Raw genomic sequence first — 22,658 nt, 5'->3', positions numbered from 1 at the left:
TCTTTGTTTCCTTGGTAATGAATTCTTTATTCACCCAAAAAAATAAAGATGTGTTCTAACCTATAAATATGGTTTTCTAGTCTCTCTCTCTCTCTCTCTCTCTCTCTCTCTCTCTCTCTTTTCCTCTTCTTTCTCTGCACAAGAATTTTCGTATAGCTTGAATTGTTCCTGCCTTGTAAAAGGAAGTAATGGTAGAAAGGAAAAGAATGCCATTGCCAGCCTCAATCCTAATTGTTGCAGTTTCAAATATAGAACAACCAACAAGAAGAATAAACAAGGTAGATACCAAAGACTTAAGGAAGAAGAAGAAGAAGAAAAGGAGCATTAGTGAACTATCAAGAGAGAGATAAGAGAAGAGAAAGAGGAGAAGGGACTACTGACAGAATGTAATTAATAGCCATTAGCAGTCCTCTCCCATACACACACACACACACATATATATATATATATATTAGGGTAATAGCTTACAAGGACAAGTATGCCCTTGTGCAACTTGCGGTAGAATAAAGGAAAAAACAATGAACCTAAAACTACCATAGGGACCCCTGCGGTAGCATAAAATACATCTCCACACTCCTCGTCAAACTTAAGCATATATATCACCCATGCCTAGTTTAGGACCCTTCAAAAAAAGTAGGCTGAAATAGTGCCTTGGTGAACAAATCCCCCAACTGGTTACCAGTACTAACAAATGTTGTAGCAATCAACTCCTTCAGAACAGCATCTTTAAGAAAGTAACTATCAACTTCAATGAGTTTGATCCATTTATGGAACACCGGATTGCTTGCAATTTAGATGGCTGTCTGGTTATCACAAAACATATCAATTGGTTTGGTAGTAGAAAACCCAAACTCCTGTAGAAATGACTTCACCCACAACAATTCAGCAGCGGTGTGAGCCATAGCTCTATTCTACTTCAGGACTCAATCTAGCAACCGTGGTCTGTTTCTTAATTTGCCAAGTAACAAGATTTCCACCAACAAAAGTACAGTACCCAATAGTTGTTGTAATGGGTACAAGGGTAGAATTGTCTTATAGGGGTAATTTGGTCTTGTATTCATTCTAGAATATTCACCCCTCTCTCTCTCTCTCTCTCTTGTTTCTCTCCATTACTGCCCCCACCAAAGCCTTCATCTAGACCTCTACCGCCACCTGCAAACAGCACCTCCCTCCCTCTCGACCTCTCCCGGCGACTCTCTCTCCACTTCTAGTGACACCGAGAGTCGGCGGGATGTAGCGCTACCATCACCGCCACCCTTAGTGGCTCTCTTTTAGGCCACCGAGAGATTTTTTCCCTCTTCCTTGGTTCCAAAAGCTCTATCGTGATGCATTAAGAGAGCTGCTTCGTTTTTTTGTTTTTTTCTAGTTCTTCTTTATGGGATTAGTTCATGCATTGATTCTTCAGCCCCTTATGTTGAGGGTCAATCCCTGCTTGGTTGTTGGTGAGTTTCAGGGCCAATCCCTACTTGTTCGATTTTTTTTTCCCTAGAGACCTCTACAATTATTCTCTCTCTCTCTCTCTCTCTCTCTCTCTCTCTCTCTCTCTTGTGATTAAAAGCCACACGCTCTATTATGCCTGGGACTTTTGAGATCTCTTCTGCATCTATTGGGATGGACGTTTCTTCTCAGGGAAATTATTTTTCCTTCACAACATGTTTTGTCAAATTGTGTGGCACGAATTATTTGATTTGGTCACGCTCGTGCTGTATTTTTATCCGCTCGCGTGGATTTTATGGGTACCTTACCAGAGATGAAGCGAAGCCTATTTCTTCCACGGCAACTCTTGATAAATGGAATGTGAGAATTCCTTTGTTATGGTTTTTCTTATCAATTCCATGCAACCACAAATTGCCCGGGGCTATCTCCTTCTTGATTCGGCGACAAGATTTTGTAATCTGCCCAAGACACATACTCCCAAGTTGGGAATGATGCCCAGGTTTATGAACTCTACAAGAAAGTCCATGAACTGAGATGAGGAATCACCAGTTCGTGAGGCCTTCCACCATGGTGCTGGTTACCAAAAAAAAAAAGGGTTGATCGCTCTGGGGTTGCCGATATAGGCTGTAGAACCATATAACAGAACGATGGCAGTCCTCCAGCTGGATCATAGAATAAGCCTGCTCAACAGTAGGAAAGCGGTCACGGCTCAGCACCTGTGCACAGAGCTGATCATACTCAATATTAAGGCCTGCCAAGAGGTCATAAACTTGCAGCTTGTCCTCACGTTTCTTGAAATTGGTTGCGTCAACCGTTGTTGTAGCCTGAAATTCTTCATAAAAATTCAGCTCCTATGAAATGTGAATATTGTGGCAAGGAGCGCCACACTAAGGAATATTTCTGGAAATTACATGGTCGGCCGGCTGATGCTTCTGGTCGTGGTCGTGGTCGTGGTCGTGGTCATGCCAACCCAACCCAGGCCAATCACACCAAGAGTCCAAGACAGACGAACCTGCTTCTCCTGCTCCTGCTGCACCCGGCTCCTCTTTGTCTCCTGATGAGCTCACTGCCTTCCGGCGTCTTCTTTCTCGTATGGATCAGCTTGAATCTGCTTCTTCTGCTTCTGTTGCTGCCCTTGCTGGTCCTTATAGTGCCAGTTTAGGTATTCATTTGTCGGTCTTGGTATGTCCGTTCCATCCACTCCTTGGATCATCGGCTCCAGCATGTCTAATCACATGACTGGTTCGCCTAACCTATGTTTTCAATATTCTCCATGTTCTGGTAAGGACAGGGTTCGAGTAGCTGATGGGTCTCTCTCTCCTATCTCTGGAAAGGGATCCATCAAATGCTCCCCCTCCTTGCCCCTTTCCTCTGTTTTACATGTTCCTAATTTTTCTACTAACCTTTTGTCCATTAGTAGTCTTACTTCCAATCTCAATTGAAAACCACCTTTTTTTTCCCCTTCTCATTGTATTTTTCAGGATCTGGTGACAAAGGCAATGATTGGCTCTGGTAGGGTGCATAATGGTCTATATCTGCTTGATGAAGACTCTTCTCCAGTTTCTGGTCAGGCTCTTCAGATAGTGTCTCCTGCTACTTCGGACTTACTTCAGTGGCATAGGTGTTTAGGACCATCCCCCATTAGGAATATTATCTCGTCTCTTCCCTTCTTTCAAGCATTGTAAATCGAGTGATTTTTTCTGTGAGGCTTGTGTTTTGGCCAAACAAACTCGATCAATTTTTTCTAGTTCAAATAATAAAACTGCCACTTCTTTTTCTTTAATCCACTTTGATATTTGGGGCCCTTCTCGGTGTACTTCTATGGCTTCCGTTGGTTTATCACTTTTATTGATTGTCACTCTAGAACTACTTGGATTTAGTTGATGAAGACCAAGGGCGAAGTTTTTTCCTGCTTCCAACACTTCCATCGTATGGTTCAGACCCAGTTCACTGCCACAATTAAGGTGCTTCGCAGTGACAATGGCCGTGAATACATGGAGAGCTCCTTTCAGTCATACCTTGCTCTTCATAGCATCCTACATCAAATCAGTTATGTTGACACCTGCTTAGAATGGAGTTGCAGACAGAAAGAATCAACATCTTTTAGAGGTTCCACGCTCTCTTATGTTCGAAATGCATGTCCGTCCACAATATTGGAGTGATGCAGTGTTAACAGCGGCATTCCTCATTAATCGCATGCCATCTCGTGTACTTGATTTTCGTTTTCCTCTTGATGTTCTCCAAGGGTCTTTTGCATTTCCCATACTTGCTAAGGTCTTCGGCTGTGTCTGCTATGCTCGTAATCATTTTTCCTATGGGAAACTTGATCCCCAGTCTCCACTGCATTTTTTTGGGATACTCTGCTACCCAGAAGGGATACAAATGTTATCATCCTCCTAGTCGTCTTTGGTTTGTGACAATGGATGTGATCTTTCATGAGTTCGTGGTCTACTACTCCATAACTCGTCTTCAGGGGGAGCCTTCCACTATTTCTTAAGAAGATGAGTCGCCTTTGCTGGCACCCTTAGTTCTAGATCCTCTAGATATTGCTCCACAGGACGCTACTCAGTCTAGACCAGAGATGCGTGTCTATGTTTGAAAGCAGCAAAAACAGCCCATTGCACCTAACCTACCAAGTCAACCGCCGCCTCTTGATCCTGATCCGGGTCTTACTTTTGAAGGTAATACTTCTCCCTCTCCTATTGTTGATTCCTTGGTTGATCCCACACTTGATTTACCTATTGCTGTCCACAAAGGTACTCGGTCTTGCACTATCCACCCCATTGCTCAGGTTGTTTCTTATGATTCTCTTTCTCCGTCCTACTTCACTTTTGTGTCTTCTCTTTCATCTGTTTCTATTCCCAAGAACCGGCAGGATGCTCTTGAGGGGTCACAGTGGAAGGCAGCTATGGTAGAAGAGATGCAGACTCTGCAAAAAAATGATGTGGGATCTTGTTAGTCTTCCTCCTCATAAGAAGACTGTTGGTTGTGTGATATCTATGCACCAACTTGAGGGGGAGTGTTGAAAATGGGTACAAGGGTAGAATTGTCTTATAGTCTTATAGGGGTAATTTGGTCTTGTATTCATTTTCTCTAATTTTATCCTCTCTTTCTGCCTTCTTAATCCCAAGTTATTCCCTTTGCTGTAGAGGATTTATTGATTGGGATTTGGGAGGATCCTCGCCAATCTTGAAGAACAAGGAAACTCAAGGGCTTGCTGAAGTTATCAGCTATATAAGCATGTCTCTTAGAATGGGTTTATGAGTACAGTGGGGACGGTAAATAAACTAGAGAAGGTTCTTTATGGCTTGAAATCATCTCCAACATACTGGTTTGAAGGGTTTAGGGGAGCATGCAGATCATACATATTTTAGCAAGCATGCCCAAGGGAAGATGACTGCTCTTATAGTCTATGTCGTGGATACAGTGGTGACCATGGATGGTCCAATGGAGGTGGCGAGGTGCTTAAATTGAAGCAGCACTTGGTGGCAGAATTGAGATTGAATATGTTAGACAGCTGCAAGGTTTTCTCCACATTGAAGTTGCGAGATCTTAGTGACCGAGAAGGTATTTCATAATGCAATGGAAACAGTTACTTGACTTGTGGGATAATGTTGGTTTCTTCGAGAATCGTCATTTGAAGTTGGAGGCATATTCGGATGTAGTGTGGACTATGGATCTAAAAGAAAGACAATTTCAGATAGCTTCACTTTTATTGGCATGAACTCTTTTGGGCTGAATGAGCAAAAAGCAACCAGTTGTTGCAAGATGGCTTATTGTGCCTTAAGATTTTCTCTCAATGGGTTGGGCTTCACTATCTTGCTATTGTTGCTCTTATATTATATTTAAGTTCGAAATTTTGACAGCATATTTCGGTTTCGACACTTGTCGAAACAAAATAGCATGCGAATTGAGGGGTCTTCAATATTTGAGTTTTTTTACCAAAATGGACCATATTTCGGTGTCATTTTGGTTTCGACCAAGATCAAAATCCCAGTCGAAACTGAAATTTTGAACCTTGATATATTTTAGGCCACAATCAAGCATTGTACAGTGTACATGTTGAGATTTGGGGAATGATGGCTTATCAATTGACAGAGGCCTAGGCTCTTTATTTATAATAAAATAGTTTAAGGTACAAGTACAGTACTGCCCTAGGACAAATCTACCCTTATACCCATATTACAACATTCCCCCTCAAGTTAGTGCATAGATATCAAACATGCCCAACTTGCATACAATTGGATGAAAACCCTACTACTAAGACCCTTAGTAAAAACATTTGCTAAGTGATCACCAACTTAACAAAAGGAACACAAATAACACCCTATTCTAACTTTTCTTGCTGAAATGACGATGTATCTCTACATGCTTCGTCTGATCATGCTGAACAGGATTATGGGCTATACTAATAGCTGATTTACTATCACAATATAGCATCATACCGAGTTGAACTGCAACACCGAGATCCTGGAGAAGACCCTGAAACCATAGCAACTCACAAATACCGTGGGCCACCGTGCGAAACTTTGCTTCAGCACTAAATCGAGCAACCACAGCTTGCTTCTTGCTCTGCCAGGTAATAAGGTTACCATCAACAAATGTACAGTAACCAGATGTGGTGCGCCGGTCATCAGGGGAACCAGCCTAGTCAGCATTAGTAATAGCTTCTACACATGTGACCATGGGAAGAAAAAAAACACACCTTTCCCTAGAGCCGACTTTAGATGACAAAGGATTCGAAATACAACCTCTAAATGTGTAGAGTAGGGATCATGCATATATTGGTTGACCAAGCTTATAGCATAAGCAATGCTTGGCCGAGTATGGGAAAGATAGATCAACTGTCCAACCAATCTCTGATATCGGCTTTTATCAACTGGCTCACCATCCTTACTCTTGAGATGAGCATTAGCCTCAAGGGTTGAATCTGTAGGTTTGCAGCCTAACATCTCGCTCTCTGATAAAAGATCAAGGGTATACTTGTTAAGAATAGTTGTATCAGGGGTATATATGTACATAACCTCTCTTTTATGTATTCTTTATGTCATTTGTATAAGGCCAAGGGCCTGTGTGTAATTATATATTATTTTCAATATAATCATGTTAGTCTCTTGTTTTGAGACATAACACACCAAACCAAAACCGAAGCTGCTCTCTTTAGCTTTCTTCTCTTCTCCTTCTTCCACTCTAAAAGCTAACATGGTATCAGAGCATTGATCCTGCTGTTTGCAAGAGTGCGAAGGAAGTTTGGAGAGTGAAGAAGTTTTTCTTTCACTTGGTTACTGCTGCTGTTCGAAGTTCTGGTTAGGTTATCTTCTCCAACTTGTTGCTCTCTTGTTTGGAATCCAAATGGAGTGCTTCTTAGTGCTGTAGTTTCGTTTGGGGGTCCTCTTTGATCTCCACGGCTCCTCTTAAGCCTTCTGCAAGCATCCATTCATCCACAAGAGATCTCGGTTTGGCTGTTCTGCCCAGAATTTCCGCTAGCTAGAGTCTAGATTGGCACCTGCTCTTCAACAGAGCCTTGTTTGGCCATTGTTGTGGTTCATTTGCATCGTTTTTGGTAAGGAGCATTACTCATCTGTACTCTGCTGCTGTTTGAGTATTTTCTGAAGATCTACAAGTGTTTCTAGCCTTTTTTGGCTATTGTTTGCCCTGTTTTGTGCCTACTGTTTTGAGAGAAATCTATTTGCTTGAAGTGCTGCTGTTTACATCTTCTAAGTGGTTGATTTAAGATCAAATATGGGTGAGAAAAATGTTGAAACACCCTTGCCCCTTGTGGAAACAGCTCCATCTCTCCCTTCTTCCTTTGAAAGCCCCAATATCCAACTTCCTATTGCCAAGCTTGAGAACCACAACTATTTGGATTGGTCCCGATCCATGAAATTGATTCTTCGGTGTAGGGGGAAGATGGGATACATCAATGGCAGCATCAAGGCTCCCCTCCCTACCGAGCAAGGGTACTCCAAATGGGACACTGAGAATTCTCTTGTGATGGCCTGGCTTCTTTTCTCAATGAAGCCTGAGATTGGAAGAAGATTTATGGGCAAGGAGACTGCCAAAGACATTTGGGACAGTGTGGCCCCTATTTTTGATCGAGTTGGGGACTCTACAAAGGTGTACCAACTTCTCCAACAGATTGTTAGCCTGCGCCAGGGTGATAGAAGCATCTCTGACTACTATAGTCTTGTTGTGGGCCTATGGGAGGAGTATGATCACTATAGAGATCTTCAGTTGTGTCCTGATGATGAGGTCAAAGTGCACCGGTTGTTTGAAAAAGAGAGGATCTTATTTCTCCTTGGAGGCCTTAATTCTGATTTTGAACCTCTTAGGGTACAAATCCTTGGCCGCCCAAGTCTTCCCTCACTGGAGGAGGTGTGTGGATATCTACAGAGTGAGGAGACCCATAGGGGTGCCATGGGGACTGCTCCCACTATTGAGCACTCTGCTCTGGTTTCTTCCACCCCTTAGGACTCCACTAAGGGAGCTGATAAGGGGGCTGCTAAGGGAGCTGCGAAGGGCCGCTTCTTATGTGACCATTGTGGCAAATCTGGGCATACGAAGGACTTTTGTTGGGATCTCCATGGGAATCCCCCTTCTGGTTCCTTTGGGGGACTGAAAGGGCAGCGGAAGAAGGGGCCTAAGGCTCATGTTGGAGTCATTGAATCTGATCCCTCCTCTCTTTCCAAAGAAGACATTGCTGCATTTCGCCGGATTGTGGCCCATCTGGATGGTTCCTCTGCTACTCCTACATCCACTGCACCGCAGGCCTCTTCCTCCTCCGGTACTACACCTTGGGTCATTGACTCAGGTGCCACGGATCATATGACTGGTAGGTCTCAGTTGTATAATTCCTATTCTGTTTGTTCTGGGAAAGATAAGGTAAAAATTGCTGATGGTTCCTTCTCTTCTATTTCTGGTAAGGGAGATATCCAGGTTGCACCACTTTTACCCTTGAAGTCTGTCTTTCATGTTCCCAACTTTGCCACTAACCTTCTTTCAGTTAGCCAATTGACTAAATCTTTGAACTGCTTTGTCACCTTCTTTCCTACCCATTGTCTTTTTCAGGATTTGGTGACGAGGAGGGTGATTGGCAATGGTCGTGAAACTAACGGCTTGTATGTTTTGGAGACTGGTGCTTCCCCTGTTGTGCAAGCTCAGTCCTATGTTTGTGGGCAAGAAGGTGGATGTACTCAGGAGGATATTTTGCTTTGGCATCGTCGTTTGGGGCACCCTTTCTTTTCTGTTATGAGGAAATTGTTGCCACATTTATTTACTTCTTTTCCTGTCACTCATGTTTTTCATTGTGAACCATGTCTATTTGCCAAAAGTTGTAAAACAGTTTATCCATCTACTGGTAATAGATCTACTTCACCTTTTCATCTTATTCATACTGATGTTTGGGGGCCTTCCCCTGTTACCTCTTTGCGTGGCTTCCGCTACTTTGTTTCTTTCATTGATGACTATTCTCGGGTTACTTGGGCTTACCTTTTGAAACATAAGAGTGATGTCTATGTTGCATTTAAAAATTTTTATGAGTTAGTGTATACCCAATTTCACACTCGGATCCAAATTGTCCGCTCTGACAAAGGTTGGGAGTATATGTATAGTGGTTTGGAAACATTTTTTTCTGACCATGGCATTATTCATCAGGTGGCCTGTGTTGATACCCCACAACAAAATGGGGTGGCTGAAAGAAAAAATCACCATCTCCTTGAAGTGGCTAGATCCCTTTGGTTTACCAGGCATGTTCCAAAAACCTTTTGGTCTGATGCCCTACTCACTGCTATCTTTCTTATTAATCACATGCCATCTAGTGTCTTGAACTGCAAGGTTCCTCTTGATGTTCTACCCTCACGGTCTTCTTCCTTTTCTCTTCCTCCAAGGGTGTTTGGTTATATTTGCTATGTACATATTAGCAAATCTGCCTCCACTAAATTGGATCCTAAGGCCCTAAAGTACATCTTTCTTGGGTATTCCTCCACCTCCAAAGGGTTTAAATGCTATCATCCTCCTACTCGTCGGTGGCTTCTCTCCAAAGATGTCCATTCCTTTGAAACCATACCGTATTTTCAGTCACCTCTTCAAGGGGAGTGTTCATCTCTTGTTGGTGGTGTTGAGGGTGAAGAGGTTCCCGAGTTTGTTGCATTTCCTTTCTCCTCTCTTGTCCCTATTTCCCCTTTTTAGATTGACAAGGGAAAGAAAAATTCTGTGGATACTGTTGTTGTGGGGGAACCTTCTATGGATATTGTTGTTGAGGGGGAGCCTCCTAGTGCACAGGAGAACAGAGCACAGGGGGAGCTACTAGTGTATACGAAGGACAGGAGAAATCCTTCTTCATGGCTTAATATAAAGAAGACCTGCCAAAATCCTTCTTCGTCTCCTCATCCTGAGCCTCCATTCATCGAGACAGGTATACCTTCCTCTACTTCTACATCCTCAGACTTAGATCTTCCTATTGCTCACCGCAATGGAACTCGGGCATGTACTAATGCCATTGCCAAGTTTGTTTCCTATGATTCTATCTCCCCTACAGGTATAGTCTTCACTGTGGCTATCTCATCCATCTCTATTCCCAAGAATGTAGCAGAGGCTATGGCAGATCCAAAATGGAGAGAAGCAATGAACACAGAGATGTTGGCTCTTGAGAAGAATCACACTTGGGACCTTGTTGAACTCCCTAAAGGGAGAATCCATGTTGGATGCAGATGGGTATTCACAGTCAAGTTCAAGTCTGATGGTACTGTGGAGAGGTATAAGGCAAGACTTGTCGCCAAGGGTTATACACAGGTGTATGGTATTGACTATCAAGAAACCTTTGCTCCGGTGGCCAAGCATAACTCCATTCGTGTACTTCTCTCAATGGCTGCAAATCTTGATTGGCCATTGTACCAGCTTGATGTAAAGAATGCATTCTTACATGGTGACCTAGAAGAAGAAGTATATATGCACTCTCCTCCTGGGTTCAAGCATCCTGGTGACAATGGGAAAGTGTGTCGACTTAGGAAGGCTCTCTATGGACTCAAACAGTCTCCTAAGGCTTGGTTTGAGAGGTTCAGACAAGCCCTCCTACAAAATGGATATACTCAAAGTCAAACTGATCACACATTGTTTATACAAAGGAAGGGCAGCACTATTACGGCTCTCATTGTTTATGTTTATGACATTGTGGTCACGGGAAACAGTGAAGCTAAAATCTCAAAGCTTAAGCTTTATTTGGCTCGGCAGTTTGAAATCAAAGATCTCGGTCCATTGAAGTATTTTCTGGGGATTGAAGTTTCAAGATCCAAGCAAGGGATCAATGTTTGCCAAAGGAAGTTTGTTCTTAATCTACTTACAGAGACAGGCTACTTAGGATGCAAACCAATCTCCTCCCCTATTGAGCAGAACCACAAACTAGGGGAAGATTGTGGTGAACCTCTTGTGGATGCTGAAAAGTATCAGAGATTAGTAGGTAAGCTAATCTATCTCTCCCTCACCTGACCTGACATCACCTACGCTGTTGGAGTGGTGAGTCAGTTTATACATGCACACAAGATGGGACATCTTGAAGCAGTTTACAGGATCCTCAGGTATTTGAAGTCATGCCCCGGAAAAGGCCTTCTCTTCTCTAGGAATGGTCACTTGCGAATTGAAGTATATACAGATGCTGATTGGGCCGGGTCTATTTCTGATAGAAGATCCACCTCTGGATTCTGTACCTTTGTTGGGGGAAATTTAGTCACCTGGAGAAGTAAGAAGCAACCTGTGGTAGCTAGGTCAAGTGCTGAAGCAGAGTTTAGAGCCATGGCTCATGGTGTGTGTGAAATCTTGTGGTAGAAGAAACTTGTTCAAGAATTGGGATTTGAGACGACTGAACCTATGAGTCTATATTGCGATAACAAGGCAGCCATAAGTATTGCTCACAACCCAATTCAACATGACAGGACAAAGCATGTTGAGGGTGACAGACACTTTATCAAGGAGAAGATAGACTCTAAGACTATTTGTACTCCTTTTGTGAAGACAAATGAACAAGTGGCAGACATCTTCACCAAAGGACTTAGCTATCATCACTTTAGTTTTATGTTAGACAAGCTGGGTATGTATGACATATACCACCCAGCTTGAGGGGGAGTGTTAAGAATAGTTGCATCAGGGGTATATATGTACATAACCCCTCTTTTATGTATTCTTTATGTCATTTGTATAAGGCCAAGGGCCTGTGTGTAATTATATATTCTTTTCAATATAAGCATGTTAGTCTCTTGTTTTGAGACATAACATACCAAACCAAAACCGAAGCTGCTCTCTTCAGCTTTCTTCTCCTCTCCTTCTTCCACTCTAAAAGCTAACAATACTTCCTTTGAGACAATAAGATACTATGAGAGAAGCGAGCAACCTCGATACCAAGGAAATATCGAAGTTCTCCCAAATCTTTAATCTCAAATTCTTTTCCTAAATAGGCCTTCAGATGCAATATTTCAATAGGATCACTCCTAGTGATGACAATATCATCAACATAGACTATAAGAATAGTAATGTGATCACCTGACTTTATCAGCATTGCGCTGCCTGTATCTAGCTGAAATTATAGCCTTGTGGAAACGACCAAACCAAGCCCTAGGAGGCTGCTTCAATCCATACAGTGCCTATTTCAATTTGCAAACCTTTCCTTGTGTTTCCTTGGAAGAAAAACCAGGAGATTTCCATATAGACTTCCTCCTCAAGCTCACCATAGAGCTAACAGGGAATGAAGGAAAGTCACTACGACCCATTCCATCAGTTCCAGTAGATGCAGTTGTGATGTCAAACATGACTGCGGAGCTCAAATCAATCAAACTTTCAAGATATGAAGGAGAAGAACTTCTAACACATGCTACAGGAAGGGCAGCAACCTTATCGAATCTTCACTGCAGCATCAAATCTTTTCTGCGAACAATATAATATCAAGAAGAGGATCCCTCAAACCATATGTGAGAAGGTAAGAGGGATCAGCAAAGGGCAAAGCCCTCAGTGGGAAGAAACTCTACCACCGAGGGAAAGATCTCTCTCGGTTCAATGGAGAGATTAACCGAGAGAGAGAGAGAGAGGGGGGGAGGAGATCGAGAGAGGCGATAAAGAGAGAGACCGAGACAAAGAGAAACCGATAGGAAGAGTAAGCGAGAGGAGGGGAAGGCTGATGCTAGGGTTTGCGTAGATTTGGTATTAAGGTTTGGATCCCAAGGTGGATCTTGCTCTGATACCATGTTGAGATTTGGGAATGATGGCTTGTCAATTGACAGAGGCCTGGGCTCTGTATTTATAATAGAAAATAGGGTACAAGTACAGTACTGCCCCTATTGACAAATCTACCCTTATACCCATATTACAGCAGTGCACAATCTGGTCCAGCATGACAACCAAATATATTAAACTGATCTTATGCTATCAGAGAGAAGTTGAGAACATGTTTGATTTGTGTACTATGTAAAGATTTGCAACTAGGTACACTTATAGCTATAGTGCTGTGTCTTAAAGCAAGCAGACTGGGAATGTATGGCATCCACATCAAGGACAATACTGGCCAGCAGGGGAATCCTACTCATAAAAAATGGAATATTCTCCCAATGAAGGGCAAATAAGCTCAATTCCGTATAAAATTTCGATATGACAAAATAATCCGTCACTCGAAAATACCAACCACTCTTTGGATAAAAATTAACACTATTCATCATATTTTCCCCTCTAGGGTTATTTCAGTCATTTTCGTGGTTGGCTTGTTGACGTACCAGGAAGCATGGGAAACTTCCCAAATCTATCAATACAAGACCCTATACCTCAAAGGATACCCATCATCATCAGAGCAGCCGCTGGAGTGACAAAATGAGTGTCTACAATATGTCGGCAATTCTTTTTCCTCTATTGCAGAAGGTTGGAAATCCGATACTGGCGATACATTTGGCAGCAATAAACAACCCAGCGCCATCCTTAAAGAGAACACCCCACTCCTTTGTGTGTGGAAGCAATCCATAACCATTAGTTAAGACATAATCTGGGGGAAACACCCTTTGGGCGAAGGATACTCCGGAGACAAAGCTGCCTGATGCTGAAGCTGGCTCCATCTCCCTTTCATTCTTAAATGTTCTCATTATTCTTCTTTTCTTCCTCCCCTTCTACTGTTTCTTTTAACTGTCTGGCCTTCACTTACTTGATTTTGTCAACCTAGTAGCGCATTCATGAACCAAATGCAAAGAAGTTTATGGCCACTAATTAAGTAGAAGTTGAGATCGGGGTTGGTTTGTGCAGTAGCTTGTGTGAGAACCGGTTATCAGCTTGCACTCTTACCAAGAGGATTAGTACTAGTCACTTTCATTGTATTTAATTTTCAGAGCAAGTGGATATGTGTTATAGCCATCCCAAATCTTGAAGGTGATTCCTTTTTTCCCTTGGTTGGGGGATCATTTTGATAGGGAGTACTTCAATCCTCCAGGTATCAATGTGGTCACTGTTTATTTTTTTATTTTCTGACAATGAGCAATATATCTGAAAGATAGGATATAGAGATGAGGTTGGGAACATTAACTAGAAGATATAGAGATGAGGTTGGGGACGTTAAACTATAAGATATAGGGGACATTAAATTATAAAAGCAGATCCATTCCAAAAAAAATTAGCCTCCCTTATACTAATTAATATTTGGTAGTTCTGCCATTATTACTAGTTCTGATCTCTTTTCGCTTTATTTGACACATGACCTTTAAAACTGTGTGTGTTGATTTTCTGAACAGACTGCTGAGGAGGCTATGACACCAATTGAATCAACATTTTCTTTGGATGTCAATTCTAAATTAGACTGGTGAGATTTGTTTCTTAAAGATGCTTGACTTCTGTTGGTTGGTAGTTTCTCTTATCTGCAGTAGTATCAATGAAAAGTCACCTTTTCTGTTATACTTGTTGGATTGGAAATCAAGTTTTTACCATTAAATACATTTGTTGTTGCTGAAATCTTATTCACTTGTTTGAGTTGTCTTTAGAGATCAATTCAGTCGTTGAGAAAAAACTTGCTGGGGTTTTTTTTTGGCATTGGGGATATTGTAGCAAGAGAAATTCCTTAGCAATCTCAACTGTTTATTCGTTTTTCTCGGTTTCACATGGAAATCTTGCAAAATTCAAAATAAAGTTGACATGCACACCTGAAAGTTCAGACAACTCATGGATTATATTCATTAATTATTGTTATCACTTAAACTCACTGTATACATTTAAGGCTTTTGAAGTTTTGGGATAGTGGGATATATTAAGGAACTCTATCTCATTACAGGCTCTTAGAAAACATTGTAACAAATGTTAAACTATGGTTCTAAATCTCGGTTTTGCAAGAAACCGAGCCGAAACTGATATGCAGTACCTATTTATACCTAGTTTTGACAGGTTTCAACATGTTTAGGCCATATTTCAGTTGTTTCACAAGTTTCGCTCCTTTGGTTTTTAACAATGTTTTTCCATATTAAAATTTTATGGAATTTTTAGATTTGAGAAAAACCTCAGTATTAGAAAAGTAGAAAATTTCACCTACCATAAAAAATCCAGTTTTTGTTCTTGAATTGGGGGGTTAACTTTTCATCTTTAGTGAATTTAATTTTCTAACTATTTTTATGGGATTCAAATGGGGGTATTTGCTTATTTATGAATAATATCTTAAGTAAATGAAGATGTTTGGCATAAATAAGGTGTTTCAATTCTGGTTCAATACCATTTCCAAGAACAGTATATACTATCAAACTTGGGTCAAAACCACAAGTACTATTTTGAGTGTTCTTTATGCGAAACTAATGCATGGATTGGATTCAAAATGTTAAAAAAAAAAACAAAAAAACAAAAAAAAGAAGAGGCAGCACAGCAAAAATAGGGGGAAAAAACACTACTTCTGGGCCTTGAAACCAAGGTTTCAAGTTGGCCTGGAGAAAGTACCAAGTTTCGACCAAGATATTGTTCTAACCTGGCATACCTCGGTTTCAGGACTAGCTGAAACCAGCCTCGAAACCGAGATTTAGAACCTTGTGTTAAACTATATGCAGAAAACTGTAGTAAAGCCTATGATACATGAGTTTGGGTACGGATAATGTGTCTAAAAAGTGATACTAGTGTTGGGACTCAGCTAAAATGTATCAAGAAAGGGCTCAATGTGTCAAAGGAGGTGGAATTTTAACGTCTTCTAAGATAATTTCAGCAAAAGAGGGAATATGTGTGAAGGAAGGGGGAGGTTAATCTTCTCATAGCTGTCATGAAGTGTCAAACTGCTAGCTACTTGTTGGCATGGAACTAAAACTCACGAGATCTCGGTTTTTTCCAAGGTCGAGACGAGATGGCAGCCGAGTTAAAAAATTACAATATCTCGGTCGAAATATTGGTCAAGTCGAGATCTCGACCTGACCCAAATTTCGACCCTTTTTGCCTTTTAAAAGTTCCAGAACTCGCGAGTTCTCTGTCGAGTTCTACTGAGACTGCCATTTTGGTATACAGACACCTATCTTTGCAAACCTTTGTTTTGAAAGCTTTCCAACAAGTCCAAGATTGCTTAAATCTGATTTATATTGAAGGAGTTATATACCGGTCAAACTTAATTTAGTGTGCGCCAATGCTGTCAAAATCGCTTTAAATGAAAATATTTTTTTGGACATCAAAACAAATGAATATTTTACTGTACTTATGTTTTTTCGCAATGTTTTACCATATTAAGCTTTATGAAATTTTTATATTTTAGAAAAACCCCAGTATTAGAAAATTAAAAATTGCACCTACCGTCGAAAATCCAGTTTTTATCCTTGAACTGGGGGGTTGACTTTTTTCCTTTTGGAATTTGATTTTTTAACTATTTTTATTAGATTCAAATAGGAGGTATTTTCTTATTTATGAATACTCTCTTAAAACCATTTACTTAAATGATATTAGGCATAAATAAGTGTCTTTCCTCTGTCTATCCTGTTTCTGGTATAAGTAAGTGTCAGTCCTGGTTTCCCACTAAGTGACTCCTATTTGGACTTTGTTTTTCAAAATCTGATAGTGCCATTGTGTTTAAATGGCCTAAAATAGGCTAAGTACCAAGTTTCAGCCCCAAAATAGGTCTAAAACCCATCGAAACCAGCCATCGAGTTGAAAAAAAAAATTACCCCAACTCGGAAATTTTTCTGGTCGAAACCCGAGTTTTAGTTCCTTGCTTGCTGGATACTCACCTTGTACCCATGCCCTTGTTGTGTTGAGATGGTCAAACTGTACAAGCTTCTTCCAAAGCATACAGCTTTCTGGATGTATATGATGATATCGTATTCCAGGACCACATGAGTGTCCAGTAGTAGGGGGTAAAAAGGAGAGCTGCAATAATGGATTTCTTTATTCTTTCTGAGATGTAGAATGTTTTATTGATTTCAGGGAAGCAATTGGAAAAGTTCTTGCCCGAGGCCATAGTAGAGTTCCTGTCTATTCTGGAAATCCCAAAAACATTATTGGACTCCTACTGGTGGGTTTGAGAACCTATATCTTATCTCCCAGACTTGTATTGATCTCTCTCAGTGTTTTTCTGTTTGATTTCAGGTTAAAAGTCTCCTGACAGTACGGGCTGAAACTGAGACTCCAGTCAGTGCTGTTTCCATTCGGAGGATTCCACGGTATGCTTATTGAATAATTTGCCTTATCCTTTTCTGAATTTGTACTCTATGTATTTATTGATCACACATGTAATGTTCCCAGGGTTCCTGCAGATATGCCTCTTTATGATATATTGAATGAGTTTCAGAAAGGAAGCAGCCACATGGCAGCTGTTGTAAAGGGTAGAGGGAGAAATAAAAATCCTCCACCTATAAGTGATGGAGAACAACTTGAAGAAAACAAATTCATTGGCGGGGAGTCTAAATTAACTGTTCCTTTACTAAATAAGCAGATTGAAAAATCAGAAAGCATAGTTGTTGACATTGAAAAGGCTTCTCCAAGGCCAATCAATATAAACAGGCAGCAAAATGATGCAGCGACCAATGGATTGCTCCGCCAGTCGGAGGATATCGAAGATGGAGAAGTGATTGGAATCATCACCCTAGAGGATGTATTTGAAGAACTTTTGCAAGTAATTCACATAAAGCTCCCATTCCCCAACTCCATGTCTCTTCAATGTATACTAATATGCATGCTCATTGATCTGGAACATCCAGCAGATTTGTCACTTCTCAGCCAGTATGTAGGCCAAATGTTTGCTTAGCAAATCTTTCTGACCTCTTCTTCTCTAGTCCACATTCGGTCAGATAGTAAGTCCATAGGAAATGGTCCATGGCCCATCTCAGTGTCATATAGAAGAGGTGGCACATCAATGAGATGCTCTTAATTGATTTTTATTTTTATTTTTATTTTTTTTTTGGGGGGGTGGCGGGGGGAGAGAGGGCAGGGATCCCATAATTTAATTCATTAATTTCTTTCACCAATGCAGGAAGAGATTGTAGATGAGACAGATGAATATGTTGATGTACATAAAAGGTAACATGCAATAGATCTTTCCAGGAATTATTTACTTGCATGAAATTATGGTCACACAAAATAGTAGACTGTAATGCATATATTTATTTTTCTAGGATACGTGTGGCTGCAGCTGCTGCTGCTTCATCAGTGGCACGGGCGCCATCAAATCGGAGATTACTTGGTCACAAGGGAGCAGTAAGTGACATTTTATCATCCATTGTGTTGCTTGTCTGTTGATTATCAGCAGCTTAGTAGCATAAATGAAGGGGAAAATGTATAATGTTCTCTATTTATTATAAGATATTTGTTTAGTAGTATAGTAGCCTCGGTTTATATTGTGCTGTGTTATGTTGGTTTATATTGTGAGGGGTATTTTGGGTATGATGTGTTATGACTTAGTCTACCTAAGTAGGTGTTAACAGATTTAGAACTAGAGTAAGGCTTGGATGATTAATGATCACCCCAAGCTCTTTATTTATATCATTGAAAATAGAAGACAGAATTACAAATAAGCAATGTGGGACTAAAACCCACATAATAGAAACATGATAGAAATAAGAAAGTGTCCACAATACCCGTACGGTTCTAACACTCCCCTCAAGTTTGAGCAAATATGTCAATCATGCCCAACTTGACTAGATTAGGATGAAACAATTTCCCAGGCAATCCCTTGGTGAAAATATCAGCAACCTGATCAGTAGACTTCACAAAGGGAACACAAATCAATCCATCTTCCAACTTCTTGATAAAATGCCTGTCCAGTTCAACATGCTTGGTGCGATCATGCTGTACTGGATTGTGAGCAATGCTGATTGCAGCTTTGTTGTCACAGTACAACATCATAGGAAGATGAACAGGAACACCAAGGTCTTGTAGCCAGCCTTTCAACCAAAGTAACTTACAAATGCGTTGTGCCATAGCACGAAACTCTGCTTCAGCACTAGAACGAGCCACCACATTCTGCTTCTTGCTACGCCAAGTGACAAGATTGCCCCCTACAAAAGAACAATACCCCGAGATAGATTTCCGATCTGCAAAACCAGCCCAGTCAGCATCGGTATATGCCTCTACCCATAGGTGACCATGAGGAGACAGAAGAATGCCTTTTCCAGGAGCTGATTTCAAGTAGTGAAGAATCTGAAGAACAACCTCCATATGAGAAGAATAGGGGTCATGCATAAACTGACTCATAGTACTCACAGCAACAGCAATGTCTGGATGTGTGTGGAAGAGATAAATCAGCTTCCCCACTAGTCTTTGGTACCGGCCTTTATCAACAGGTTCACCCTCCTTTTCTTTGAGACGGACAGTATCCTCCATAGGAGTATCTGAAGGGTGACCTAACAAACCAGTTTCAGCCAACAAGTCTAGGACATACTTCCTTTGGGAGAGAAAGATGCCTTTAGAAGACCTGGCAACCTCAATCCCTAGAAAGTACCGTAGCTTCCCTAGATCTTTAATCTCAAGCTCCTACCCAAGAAACTTCTTCAACCGGTTGATCTCATCACCATCGTTGCCAGTAACCACAATGTCATCCACATAGACTATAAGAACAGTGAGTTTATTACCAGCCCTCTTTATAAAGAGGGTGTGATCAGCATTACTCTGCTTATAGCCCACAGAAATCATGGCTTTGTGAAACCAACCAAACCATGCTCTAGGTGACTGCTTTAGCCCATAAAGTGCTCGCTTCAATTTGCACACTTTACCTTGATTACTGTCACAAGAAAACCCTGGTGGAATATCCATGTACACCTCCTCACCAAGTTCTCCATTTAGGAAGGCATTCTTCACATCCAGTTGTTGTAGATCCCATCCAAGATTGACTGCACAAGATAGCAAAACCCGAACTGTATTCAACTTTGCAATAGGAGCAAAGGTCTCCTGATAGTCAATCCCATATGTCTGAGTGAAGCCTCTTGCAACTAGACGTGCCTTATATCGATCCATAGTGCCATCAACCTTCTGTTTAACCACAAACACCCATTTACATCCCACTGGTTTTTTCCCTGGAGGAAGATCTACAAGATCCCAAGTATTATTTTTTTTTCAAGGCTCTCATTTCTTCCAACATAGCTGCCTTCCACTTTCCATCTGCATAAGCTTCCTACCAATTTTTAGGAACAGAAAGAGAAGAAAGAGAAGACACAAATGCACAAAAAGACGGAGAAAGAGAACTATAAGAAACAAAGCGAGAAATGGGATGCAGGGTGCAAGTCCTAGTACCTTTGCGATGAGCAATAGGTAGTTCGGAAGGAGAAGTCTCACCAGGAAGAGGAGGATGAAGATCTGGATCCTGAGCCGGCAATTGGATAAATATTGGTGCCACAGTGGATTGATGCTGCCCTCTTTTGGAGCATCTCTTTTGATAGGGGATAACATTCGAGTTGTCAATTCTCTTATGAAATTCACTGATGGTTTTCTGGACTGGAGTCAACTCCCCCTGACTAGGAACATGACCATTCTACAAGCTCCCCTTGTAAAGGAATCCCTACGGAAGAAGGGGCAACAGCCAAAGGAGGCTGGGCAGCAGCCAAAATAGGCTCAAAGTAGATGGGAGTGTTCAGTTTTAGAAAAGAAGGAAACAGGAGAAGAAGAGAGGAGAATCGATTTGTGTTAATCTGTTATGTCTCAACAAGAGACAAACATGCTTATATTGAAAAGAATGATAAATTATAGAGGGCCCCCTGGCCTTATACAAATAACAGAAAACACATAAAACGAAATGGGGTTATGTACATGAATACCCCTTAAACTAAACTCCTATTCTTAACACTCCCCCTCAAGCTGGGTGGTATATGTCATACATACCCAGCTTGTCCAATAAACAGTCAAAGTGATGAGTGCTAAGTCCTTTGGTGAAGATATCAGCCACTTGTTCATTTGTCTTCACAAACAGGGTGCAGATGGTCTTTGACTCGATCTTTTCCTTAATAAAATGTCTATCAACCTCAACATGCTTAGTCCTGTCATGCTGCACTGGGTTGTGGGCAATACTTATGGCTGCCTTGTTATCACAATATAAACTCATAGGTTCAACAGTCTCAAATCCCAATTCTTGAACAAGTCTCTTTAGCCACAAGATTTCACACACTCCGTGAGCCATGGCTCTAAATTCTACCTCAGCGCTTGATCTAGCTACCACAGGTTGCTTCTTACTTCGCCAAGTAACCAGATTTCCACCAACAAAAGTACAGGACCCTGAAGTGGATCGTCGATCAGAAATAGATCTAGCCCAGTCAGCATCAGTGTATGCTTCAATCCTCAAGTGACCATTCCTAGAGAAGAGAAGGCCTTTTCCAGGACATGATTTTAAATATCTGAGGATTCTATAAACTGCATCAAGATGACCCATTTTTTGTGCATGCATAAACTGACTTACCACACCGACAGCATAGGCTATGTCAGGTCGGGTAAGGGAAAGATAGATTAGCTTGCCTACTAATCTCTGATATTTTTCAGCATCTATAAGTGGTTCACCACAATCTTCTCCTAGTTTGTGGTTCTAATCAATTGGGGAGGAGACTGGCTTACACCCTCAGTACCCTGTCTCTGTAAGTAGATCAAGGACAAACTTTCTCTGACAAACATTGATCCCTTGCTTGGATCTTGAAACTTTAATCCCCAAAAAATACTTCAATGGACCAAGATCCTTGATCTCAAACTACCGAGCCAAGTAAAGTTTAAGCTTTGAGCTTTCAGCCTCGCTGTTTCCCGTGACTACAATGTCATCAACATATACAATTAGGGCTGTAATATTGCTGCCCTTCCTTTGTATAAACAAAGTGTGATCGGCTTGACTTTGGGTATATCCATTCTGTAGGATAGCTTGTCTAAACCTCTCAAACCAAGCCTTAGGAGATTGTTTAAGTCCATAAAGAGCCTTCCTAAGACGACACACTTTTCCATTGCCACTAGGATGCTTGAACCCAAGAGGGGAATGCATGTAGACTGTTTCTTCTAAGTCACCATGTAAGAAAGCATTCTTTACATCAAGCTGGTATAATGGCCAATCAAGATTTGCAGCCATTGAGAGGAGTACCCGAATGGAGTTATGCTTGGCCACTAGAGCAAAGGTTTCCTAATAATCAATGCCATACACTTGGGTATAGCCTTTAGCAACCAGCCTTGCCTTATATCTCTCTACAGTACCATCAGACTTGAATTTGACTGTGAATACCCATCTGCATCCAACAGGAACTCTCCCCTTTGGGAGTTCAACAAGATCCCAAGTGTGGTTCTTCTTAAGGGTCACCATCTCGGTATTCATTGCCTCTCTCCATTTCGAATCAGCCATAGCCTCTACTACATTCTTAGGTATAGAGATGGAGGAGATAGCCACTGTAAAGGCAACACCTATAGGAGAGATAGAATCATAGGAGACAAACTTGGCAATGGGATTAGTACAAGCTCGAGTTCCTTTGCGGTGAGCAATAGGAAGATCTAAGTCTGAGGATGGAGAAGTAGAGGAAGGTATACCTGTCTCAATGGATGGAGGCTCAGGATGAGGAGATGAAGAAGGATTTTGGCAGGTCTTCTTTATAGGAAGCCACGAAAGAGGATTTCTCTTGTCCTTTGTATAAACAAGTAGTTCCCCTTGTTCTCTGTTCACCTGTGCACTTGGAGACTCCCCCTCAACAACAGTATCCTCTGGACTTTTCTTTCCCTTGTCAAGCTGAAATGGGGAAATAGGAACGAAAGAGGAGGATGGAAAGGATACAAACTCAGGAGCCTCTTCAACCTCACCACCACGACAC

At 41.3% G+C, this 22,658-nt stretch overlaps 1 protein-coding gene across 3 annotated transcripts in view; it reads left to right on the top strand.

The window, feature by feature from the left end:
• LOC122670473 (DUF21 domain-containing protein At4g14240-like) overlaps window positions 1-22,658 on the top strand; it is an 83,956-nt gene that overhangs the window by 41,807 nt on the left and 19,491 nt on the right. For 2 of the 3 annotated variants that reach the window (XM_043867380.1, XM_043867364.1), the window contains 6 exons: window positions 14,187-14,254; window positions 16,828-16,915; window positions 16,990-17,063; window positions 17,146-17,515; window positions 17,873-17,919; window positions 18,015-18,100. In XM_043867380.1, coding sequence (XP_043723315.1) covers window positions 14,187-14,254; window positions 16,828-16,915; window positions 16,990-17,063; window positions 17,146-17,515; window positions 17,873-17,919; window positions 18,015-18,100 — 733 coding nt within the window. The remainder of the gene's footprint in view (window positions 1-14,186; window positions 14,255-16,827; window positions 16,916-16,989; window positions 17,064-17,145; window positions 17,516-17,872; window positions 17,920-18,014; window positions 18,101-22,658) is intronic. The other variant, XM_043867372.1, reaches the window with a different exon arrangement.

The sequence above is a fragment of the Telopea speciosissima genome, chromosome 1 (genome assembly GCF_018873765.1).
Source record: "Telopea speciosissima isolate NSW1024214 ecotype Mountain lineage chromosome 1, Tspe_v1, whole genome shotgun sequence".
Lineage (NCBI taxonomy): Eukaryota > Viridiplantae > Streptophyta > Magnoliopsida > Proteales > Proteaceae > Telopea > Telopea speciosissima.
Note: the sequence above shows the minus strand (reverse complement) of the source record. Positions and strands in the feature narration are given on the sequence as shown.